The sequence below is a fragment of the Oryzias melastigma genome, linkage group LG11 (genome assembly GCF_002922805.2).
Source record: "Oryzias melastigma strain HK-1 linkage group LG11, ASM292280v2, whole genome shotgun sequence".
Taxonomy (NCBI): Eukaryota; Metazoa; Chordata; class Actinopteri; order Beloniformes; family Adrianichthyidae; genus Oryzias; species Oryzias melastigma.
In genome coordinates this window covers 24,279,971-24,291,233 of record NC_050522.1, presented here as the reverse complement: position 1 = coordinate 24,291,233, position 11,263 = coordinate 24,279,971, and the positions used below count along the sequence as shown (strand labels likewise).

At 37.2% G+C, this 11,263-nt stretch overlaps 1 protein-coding gene across 3 annotated transcripts in view; it reads right to left on the bottom strand.

The window, feature by feature from the left end:
* The window catches only part of samd12 (sterile alpha motif domain containing 12), a 156,935-nt gene that overhangs the window by 86,589 nt on the left and 59,083 nt on the right, over window positions 1-11,263 (bottom strand). For 2 of the 3 annotated variants that reach the window (XM_036214368.1, XM_024298582.2), the window contains exon 4: window positions 7,484-7,624. In XM_036214368.1, the coding sequence (XP_036070261.1) occupies window positions 7,484-7,624 (141 nt within the window). Of the gene's footprint in view, window positions 1-7,089; window positions 7,625-11,263 lie in introns of those variants that run through there. The other variant, XM_024298586.2, reaches the window with a different exon arrangement.

The window sequence follows — 11,263 nt, the reverse complement described above, 5'->3', positions numbered from 1 at the left end:
AAGCCGCCATGTTGGAGTCAGATGACGTCCTGATTGGTTCAAATCATTGAGTTTTTACTCTCACCAATCAGGAGTGAGCTTGTTGGAAAGCCACGCCCCAAATACGGGCTACACGAGATCCTTTAAACGTTCTGATTTTTGGACGTAGGCTCCACCTACTTTTATTGAGGCATCTGATTGGCCAGTTTTCAACGCAAATAAATGGAACTACAGAAAAAATAGAAAAGTCTCATTACCTGTGATAATGCTTTTTGTTGAAAGTAGTCACAATTTTCAGCTTTTTGCTGAAATATTTTTCTGAGTGTTTTGCATCCATAATATCAGTTTTCAACTTTCGTCTTTGTAATTTTGGCTTATTAATCTAATAAACCCTCAAGAACATCTCTCATTTGTCCAGATTGTTTTATTCATTAAGGTAGAAACTTAAAAAACACTCAACTGGACTTTGTTTGTACTCTATTATTGAAGCTTTTTCACTGTTTTTTAGTTAATTTTTTCGACTTTTTAGCCTAAAATAAAAGTAAAACAACTCAATTAAAATGAGTTCAAGAAAAAGCAACAATTGTGGAAATATTTTAAAAAATCTTAAAAATTGAGGAACACAAAACAACAGAACCAGATCATCGTTTGGATTGTTTTCAGTGTTTTTTATTGTAATTCTGTCAAAATACAGTTTGTATAAATATAAGTTTAGACTGATAAGTTCATCCAAAGCCCTTTTAGAAATCCGCTTATTGTCATTCGTCATTATGCACCTGTTGATGATGTTTATTCTTTATTTAAGAACAAATAAATAAAAATTAGGCATTTATGGTCACAAAGCAGTGAAAAACTCAAAGTTCTTATAGTTTCTTTTTATATACAAGTAGAAAAATCATCTATATTTTTCTTTGAAGTTGAATTATGATTTTGTTACAAAATATTTTTATTCTATTTAAGCGTTTTTCCATATTAAATACGTCCACAAGTTTACCTGTCGACTCAGCTGCCGTGTGATTGGCTGACTGGACGTGCGTGTCGTCGTGAACAGATGTTCCGAACATTTTAGAGTGAATCCACGCAGAGATTTGTTTTTCCATCGCAGCTTTTCTCACCTCCTCCTTCTCACCTTCACTCCATCCCTTTTGTTCGACATCCTTCCTTCTTGGCACCTCGCTCCTTCCTCACTCCATCCCTCCTCCTCCTCCTCCACACTCTCCCTTCATCATCTCATCACCACTTATCCGACGCCACTTTCTCACTTGGTCCGTCTCCCCCCGGCGTAGCTTCCAACTGGGCACAGCTGTATCTCTCTTTAGCAACAGTTGAGAGAAATGCACTTTGGGCCAAAAAACACTCTTCACTTTCTTTCACTCTGCCACCACTGACAGCTTAATAGACTTTTCTCACCATACCGCCATTTAGCCATTAGCTGTGTACTACATTCAGGAACGCAGGTTGTGAATTCAGGAATCCAAAAACGTCTTAAAGAACCACTCTGATGAAAATGGTGTTTTTAACATGTTTTTGGGGCGTTTTTATCATATCTGAAGAACTTGAAGCTATAAAATATCAATTTCTGAGTGTTCCTTTATTCAAACCGTTGGTAAAGTTAAAGTATTTGACCCCTCCCCTGGGGGAGGGGTGAGCTGCAGACACAGCCACGCTCAGGAACCATTTGGTGGTTGAACCCCCCAATCCACCTCCTTAATGCCGAGTGTCAAGCAGGGAGGCACTGGGTCCCATTCTTAGAGTTTATGGTATCACTCAGCTGGGATTTGAACCCACGGCCTTCCAATCTCAGAGCAGACACTCTACCACAAGGCCACTGAGCTGGTAAAACTAAGATGCTCACACTGAGCTTAAAGGGTAACCAAACAGGGCAGTTGGAGGCTGACTCCTTTGTCAGCCCAGATTGGAAAAATACAAAAAAAGGGGCGGGGCTAGTGGAGCCGTACTGAGCGGTGGAGGTGTGGCTTGGATCAATGATTGACACTTAAGATTTATGTAGCTGTAATACTAGAAGGCGCAGTTCTTGCACTATTTACAGCTTAGTTTTTAAAGATAATAAAAATGTAAATATACATCGACATCAATGATTTTCTAAGCTTTAATTCGAGCCATGTTTTGTGAAAATTGGTTATTAAAAAAGAGGAAGCTAACCTGATTTTTGTGGTTGATGCATGCCTGTCTTACATTGAAACTAGGGCTGGGTTGAAAAAAAAAGATTAATCGATTTGAATCGATTTAACCTTAATAGACCAATAATCGATTCCCAAAATATATACATCGATTTAGCACACAAAGCTAAAGTCCGCTAGCTTGATGCTAACATTCAATAGAATTTCCCATAGGATGGCTAATGCTAGCGTTCGGTTTACCAAAAAAATTACATTACTGACTAAATAAACATCTTTGTTTACTTACAGGCATTAATTTTCTAAACTCTTTTAAGTAAATAATTTTTAAAGTAACATACTGCCGTCTTCTTCTTGAAAAAAGTGTACTTCTAAAGCGTGACCGCCACCTAGTGGCCAAACTGAAACGTCCTCCAGGAGAAGCAGAACAATGTTTATAATGGTAATGATCTGAACATTTTTGTTAAAACTTCTCCTTTGGAGAATCCATGTAACACTGGATGATATTAACAATCTCATTATTTTAGTAATACATTTATACATGAACTGGATCAGATTAATATAAATATATTCAGATTAAATAGTAGTTTTGTAATGCATTTCTAAACAAATGTGTATAAATTTGTAAACTTAAAATTGAATTGAAGAATCAAAATTATTACTAACAGCTGATAGTAATAATTTACTTGTGAAAAGTCACATTCTTGTTTTTCCAGCACTGTAATCCGGTAAACCGGTATCTAGCCCTATCCAATATGGCGTCCAACTTTGTGTACGCAACAAGCTAGCATAGAAACTCTATATAGCTGATTAGGAACAATCGTAACATAAAGACATCGAACGATTTGAAAAGAGATCAACATAAGCTAGCTTTTCCACCTCATTATTACTCGTAAATGTTCCCTTAAATTCAGAAATGCTTCTCCAGTCAGCATCCTTTCCACATCTTCGCCTTCATCCACCACTTTTTCTGTCCCGTCTCTCCCTGAAGCCCAAACAGGCTCCTCTGGAAGACTGCTTCCTGCTGAGACTGGTGTGCTGTCACTTTCCATACCATCAATATCGAGGAGAGGAGCAGAAGAGCAGGGGAGATGAGGCAAAAAGCAAGAGGAAAAAAAAGAAAAAAGCCACGGGGCGCTGAGGGTAGCCCTCAGCAAAGTGTCATAACTCAGCTAAATGCTCTCCCTCGCACTCTCTGCTTCCATTTTTAACTCGCTGAGGGACCCAACAGAGGCGGGATGGAGAGAGCACGGTTTTATTTTTTACCCCAAACGTTTTCTAAGAACTCTGCTGTCGACATTTTTTCCCAAGGCCCCCGTGGGCCAAACGTCTCCGAGAGTCTCCGCGTGTGATGGAAGATCTGGGGACGCTAAGAGCGCCACGCGAAAGTCATTTTCCTGACGGAATGAAATGACACGCAAGTGGTAAATTCTAAAACAAAATATGTTGAAGCACCTTTTTGCTTTATTACTAGACCAACCAGACAAACATCTTTAATCCAACAAAATGTGCCCAAAAATTCGCCAGATTTTAAGTTCTGCTAAATATAAGAATCGACTTGTAAAAGTGGGTTTAGGAGATTAATAAAAGTGTTGGCAAAGCAAATAGGAATTCACTATATATATGTATATATATATATATATATATATATATATATATGTATATATATATATATATATGTATATATATATATATACATTGTATGTGTATACTTACATATATAATTAATCAATAATAATAAATATATATAGAGAGACATATATAGATATACACAGACACATTTATACACATACATATCTGATTAATTATATATACACACATATATATACATATATATATACATATATATACATATATATACAGTAAATATATATATATATATAATTGTTATATATGATATTTGCTGATTTTTATTTCATAAAATAATTACAAAAATAATACAGCATGCAAGCTTGTTCTGCAGTGAGAGAAGGGTAGGAAATGATTAGTTAAGCCTGTTTTTTTTATTAAATTATAAAAGTCATAAAAATGAATTAGTTCACTCTTTTCTCTCTTAAAACAATGAAACAAAACTATAAAATACAGTGAACATGAACAAATGTGAATTTTTTACTTAAAAATCAAATTACAATATTACTATGAATAACAGATAAAATATCTTAAATTTGCTTTATATTGTTCACATTTTTAAAATAGTATATTTACAACAAAAAAAACATGTTTTTTGATTTATCCTCTTTGATTTATTGTGGTTGATTATCCATAACCCGATTCCCTTCTTTTTTATTTAAATTAAGGACTAAGTTGAGGTTTATTAAAAATTCAATGTATTTTTTTATTGACTTTTTTCAAATCTATTTGGTATATTATGAATTACTGTTTACGATAAACATTTACTTTAAAGTATTACTAAATCTGTGAATTTTAGTATTTTAAATTTACATTTTAACCAAAAGAATTTTTTATGTTTTGTTTGGTTTCGCCAAATTAAAATACAATAGATCAGGTATGAAAAAAGTAAGGGATAATGACCTTAGAAATGTGAATTATCTGAAATTAACAGACAACTCAGATGCTTGAACGTCTTAGACAGTTGCTTCTGTGAAATGTGTTCATTTATGATAATGCACACTTCAAAGGACATTATCACGCTTTTACTATGGTCACTTACAAAAGAATTGTGTATCAAATTTATGAGTTTTTTTTCAACTTCAAAACCCTTTTTCACAAAAAGCGAACTATTTGATACGTGGTGGGACACTTCGTCATGGTAACGGTTAGTCTGGAGGAGCTAAACGCTGCAGCTCTGCTTAAACAAACACTGGAGGAGGATTCAGAGACAAATATTAAAGCATGCAAACAATATTTGGACAAAAAGGAGATTCATGTTTGATGCAAACGTCCTTTGAGTTTCTCTAAAGCACAAACACTGTAAGGTGACGAACGTGTTCAGAGATGGTTTTGTGAACATCAACACACCAGATGTTGGCAGCTGCCGCCGACTTCACACTGTTTTGCTGCATTTCACTTTTCTCACACACAGACCGACTCCTGACTAATTAATAGGAGCGCTGCCCATAAAAAGGGACAAACTGCAGAGTCTGACTAAAGCGTTCAAAGAGGAAGTGAGAAAAATCCACTGTGAGGGATCCTTCATTGACACGCTTCCATTTTCAGAAGCTCAGCAGCGAAATAAACTCAGCTTGTTCAAACCTCCATAGATACAGAGGACTATAGAAGAAATAGAATCTTTAAAGTAACTTCATAATAAAAACGTTAAGATTTAAAGGTTTGCACGTGGACCTTAAACATGGTCTAAACACCAAAATCCATGTTGTTGAGAATTCCACACAAATATACACATTTGATATGACATCATCATTATTTAAAATGGCTTAAAATTAGATCCTTCTCAAAAAATATGGATGTCTGCAACTAAAAACAGCACTGAGTCATCTTCATAGATTTGTAGCAAAAAGTAAAATTTCGCTTTTCGATGCTAAAGGACTGAAAATATTACTAAAGAAAATTAAAATTCAGTTTCATTCTAAAAATATAAAACATGGCTGTCCCTGTTGCTTTTCTTGCATTTTTTACCAGAATATTATAAAATATATGAATTGTTGGCTCAAGCTGAACAAAATGATATGACATGCAGTATGAACATATTAGGAATGTGGGCGTGGTTGACAAAAAACCTCCGTTGCCGAGGAAGTCCCCGAATTTACTTTTGCAGATTCTTCTAAAAATGCCACAGAAATGTTCGTCACCCCCAGACGACCAAAAAATAAAATGGTTGCTATGGAGATAAACTCAACAGAAAAGTGTTATTTTTAAAATGAATTTGTCATATGTCGCTAATACCTGGATGGCAAAGGGAGAGGGGGAGGGGTGAGTTCCAGCCATTCACCCAGTGAGGAGGGGTCAAAAGGGGGGAGGGGCGAGTTGCAGCCATTCACCCAGTGAGGAGGGGTCAAAAGAGGGGAGGGGCGCAGCTGGATGGGGGCCATGCACCACAGCTCACAGCTTTAGACACAAAGTGTCTAAATATCTTAAACTGCTGCTTTTAATGTTTTACAACGATACTGGTGATGTTTAAAGGGGTAAATCCATGATTTTCTTAAGCCTCTCAGAGTAAACTATATCCATATAAATGATCATATATGACATTTGGCACTCTAAAGAACAATTAATTTGCGAAATATTAGTTAATTTCATGAGGTTTTTTTCTATCCGGAAGCAAGACGCCTTGATCTCTGAGGCTCCGCCTTTTGCTGTTTATGGTGACGTCTATTTTATGACATTGTTCTAGAGCCGGCCTCGGCATCACGTCTGCGTTTCCCACAAAAACAAACATAATAAGAACTTTTACAAAGATGGATGTGCATATTGTGCATCTGCCTTTAGTAGCCCCGGCTATCACTTTGGCTGGGGCTAGCAGTCGAGCTAGAGGAAAAGTTAGCAGCTGAGCTGCAAAGCAAGCAGGTGAGCGGTGAAGTTAGCGACTAAGCTGTGAAGTTAGTGGCCGATCCCCGCTGGCTGAGTGACAAAGTTGTGGCTGATCACCGCTAGATGAGCGACAAAATTAGCAGCTGAGCACCATTAGCTAAGCGATGAGGTTAGCGGCTGAGCACTGCTAGCTGAGCGGCCAAGTTAGCAGCTGAGAACCACTAGCTGAGCGATGATGTTAGCAGCTGAGCACTTCTAGACGAGCGGCCAAGTTAGAAAAATGGGTGTTTGAGTTAGCCTGGATTGGCAGTGGAGTCAGTGCAGACTCTTCTGGAGGGGCTGTTCTCAATTTGTGACATCAGCTTTGTTTTCGTGGGTTTGGAAGGGGCTGGTGCTCAGAGAGCAGGTTTTTAGAGGATTACTCAGAAATGCGTGAAAGGATCAAAATACAGCTTTGGGGTCATTTTAAGTGAAGCTTGAACATTATAATACACATTAAAATACACTCAAAAGCTTTAAAAGATGATTTTTCATGGTTTAGGCCCTTTAAAACACTCACACATCCACCTGAAAACTTCCACTAGAAAGCTGACGGTAAAAAGCAGGAGGCTGACTCGACTCTCAGGCATTTCGGACAGTTTTTCTGTTATAATGAGTCAGACTTCAATCACGGTGTGCGCTGATTACTTTTGCCTGGCAGAGTAAACCGTGATCCCGGGCTTCCACTGATTAGGAGCCACGCTATGTAAAATTTCAAGTAAACACAAGGTGGAATGGTATTGAAGTTTGCGTCTTAATCAGTCGATGGAAGGACGTCGCCTTCAAGAACGCTTTATTGCCATGACTACCGCTGATGACAGGGGGGCTTTCTCCAAAAGCGTTCTCACTGGGGCGATTTCGGTGATGTTAGGACCAACCTTGCGTGAGGAGCTGCAGAGTCCGGACTTCCTCTCGAACGCGGAGCTGCAGGACTTGCTGCAGGATGTGCTGCCGCTGGGCCTCCTGGATGATGCCCATTCTCTCCAGCTTCCTGTCCGTCAGTCTCATCAGGGCCCGCCCTGAGTGATAGGGGGGGAAAAACTAGATTTAATGTTCGGGGACAGAAGGAAAGCCAGCGGGACTTTGGTATGCAGAGGCTGCAGATGCACTAAAAGGGTGGAGATGAAGCATTTATGTGAGTGAGAGAACACAAGCTGCAGCCAGCGTGAAGTCGTGCAGCTTCTCAAGGCTGCACAATTAAAAAAATGTCTTTTCCTGTCATGTGACTCAATCTGAGATGTAAAAACACACAAAGAATTCACACTTTTTTTATTAATTGCAAATTCTTGCTTAAAATCCACAATATAATCAGCTTAGACGAGAGGGATTCAATGAAAGGTAACTAAGGGGTTTTGAGTAATTATTAACGCTTGTTATAAGTGTCTTTGTAGCACGTGAGATGCAGATCTAATTATTCATGTTCCAGGAGCTCCACATGCTGCCTGAAGAAGAAATACATTCGTGAGGAGACAGAAAAAGTCACTTTTTCCAGCTTAGTTATGACAGTTAGGGTTCAGATCAATGAGAAATGCTGCATTAAAGATGATTTTGATTTGATAAGAAGTTAGCATCTTTTAAAAAAATATTTTAAATTTAAATTATGGATTCAAATGTGTTATAATATTCCAGATTCACAATCAATTGAATAAAAAATGCAATTTTATGTTTCTTTATTCTCCATAGTCAGAAAAATGCTACAAGAAAATGTAAAAAAAACAAATTCCAGAATAATAACATTTAAAATTATTATTTATTTTTAATTTTTTTTATAATTTGGGAGAAAAAGGATAAAAGAAAGAGTACAGAGGGCTTCAAAGGTGGAGCTAGACTATTTTATAAAGGGGTGCAGAAGACTTTGGGAGGCTGGAGAATGATAACAGCAGAGAGAAAAAAGCGGCTATTGAAAAGTATTGAAAGTTATTTAAGGTTTAAGTTGATTTATTCTGGAATAATATTCCTGCCTTTTTATTATTCATATTTAAGTTAAAAAGTTATGGTTTTAAAATATTAACAATTGACATTCTGATAGCTTTTTGGACTATTTTGTCATTTAAAGAGATTTTTTTAGCTAATTTTGCTAATTAGCTAATATTTAAGCTACATGCTAGCTGTTTTGGCTAATTTAGCCTTTTCTTTTTACGTTTTTTAGGCTGTTTTGGAGTTTTGCTAATATTTAGATGTAGCTTTTTGGGCTAATTTAACCTCTTTTTAAAAAAGTTTTTAGGATATTTTAAAGTTTAGCAATTTTTTTAGGTTAGCCAAAACAGCTACATGCTAGCTGTTTTGGCTAACCTAGTTTTTTTTTTTTTAGTTTTTGAGGCTAATTTGGCATTTAGCTAATATTTTAGCTGCCTATCAGCTTCAGCGTTTTCAGCTATCAGCACTAGCATTGGTAATGCTATATATCTAGTTCATAATTATGTTAAAAAGTTACAGGTTTAAAAATGTAGTCTTAGAGTGTTTAATAAATGTTTATCTTGTTCAGCCTGCGATCTAAGGTATGAATTGTGATTGAGTTTGACATTCTTGTCTTAAATAGAATTCATAAATGTACAGTTTTTATTGTTTTTTTCACTTTTTTTACAGTTTTTGCTTGAAATCCTGTTTTTAATCCTATTGACATAAACTGCTGAACTTTTAAATGTGTTCAAAGTCTTTTCTACTAAAACAGCTGAAAAGATCGAGTAGAGAAATCCTAAATCAGAGTCAGTTCTCATGTAAAAGTAACTCTGTTCAAACCCCATGGGAAACAACTGAAAGGCATGATGGGGAATTAAAATACTAAAAATAATATAAAAAAAAAACAGTAAGGCAGGAACACTAAGTAGTTTCATAAAGGCTAAAGTCTTTGAAACGAGGAGAAAGGTGAAGACGAGTCTGAATCAACGAGGAGGCTGGTAGGTGTACAAACATGCACATAAACCATTCTGCTCTCAGTCTATAAATATTGGCCAACCATCACTTGGCATCGGAACATGAAACCAAAGATAGATCGGCATGGTAACGGTGTCTCGCTGCTTCAATAACGGCAGACACGATACGAATCCGCCTGTGTGCTGGAGAACAGGCGGCGTGTTTAAGGCTGTGATGATGGCGCTCTCACGTCAACAACCAGATCAATCCTCCGTCCTATATGTTCTCTCACAGCTCCTTAAATGAAGTCTGTGCAGAACAACAGCCGAGACGTTTCTAGTGCGCAGATAGAGCAGCCCTTTATGAAGCTTTCGGCTGTTAAAGGAGGAATACCTCTCACTGTGAGCTCCTGAATAACAGCTTTAGTTAATCTAATCCAACCTTTTAGCTTTTAACCCAAAAAGCAGACGTCCTTGTGAAATCTTAAACTGCACGAATAGCATTTCCTTGCAGAGAATCCATTTACTGAAAAATGCTTTTCATTGTTCAAACACTAATATAAGACATTTTGGCTCCGTTCATTTTTTTCCTGCTGTGATGTCATCTTTTTATTCGCCAAGTGCTGTGTGTGTGGTGGAGGTAACATTTCTACTTAAAGGCACAGTAAGAACCTCAAAAACGATCTGGTTCTTCAGTCCAGGATGGCTGTGGGACAGAATGAGCATCAGAAGCTGATCTGAAGACCTGCAGTTTGTCCATAAAACGTTCTGTACATCCTGTACAGGCTCCAGCAACCCTACAGCGCCGAGGGTTAAGAAAACGGATGGAAGTTCAGGCTCTCATGGAGCGGCCATATTGGATTTGTATTGTAGCTGCTGGTCGAGTCCCTGAAAACGTGACGAGTCCCTGATTGGTCGAAGCAGCAACATCGCCAAACCTCAGAATTGTTCAGTCTTGACCCACTTTACTGAACAAATTGAACCACCGGACCTCAGATTCCATCTGTACTTCGACTACATTGACGAATGGCGTCCGGTGTGAACGCAGCTCAACAGTTTATTTGTCATTTTTGTTTTTATTTCATTTAAAATTCTTGCTTTTGTTATTTTTGCAGTGTTTTAGAAGCTCATGTAGATGATTTTAGCGTTTCCAAGAATAATCGACTAATCGACTATTAAAATAGTCGACGATTAATTTAACAGTCGATTAGTCGTTACTTTATATTATATGGAGTCAGAGTGTAGTAAAGTTGAAAGTTATAATGGTATTCTGATAGCTTTATGGACTATTTTGACATTTATTAAGGTTTTTTAGGCTATTTGAGGTTTAACTCATATTTTAGCAACATGCTAGCTGTTTTGGCTAATTTAGGCTTTTTCCAGTTTTTTAGGCCAATTTGGAGTTGAGCGAACATTTCAGCTGCATGCTAGCTATTTAGGCTAACTTAGGATTTTTTTCAGTTTTTAGGATATTCTGGAGTTTAGCTAATATTTCAGTTACATGCTAGCGGTTTTGGCCAACTTAGGTTTTCTTCAGGTTTTTAGGCTAATTTGGCATTTAACTAATATTTTAGCTGGCCATCAGCTTCAGTGTTTTCAGCTACCAGCTTCAGCGTTTTCAGCTATTAGCTTCAGTGATTTCAGCTATCAATTTCAGTGATTTCAGCTATCAGCTTCAGTGATTTCAGCTACCACCTTCAGCATTAACAACTATTAGCTTCAGTGATTTCAGCTATCAATTTCAGTGATTTCAGCTATCAGCTTCAGTGATTTCAGCTACCAGCTTCAGTGATTTCAGCTATTAGC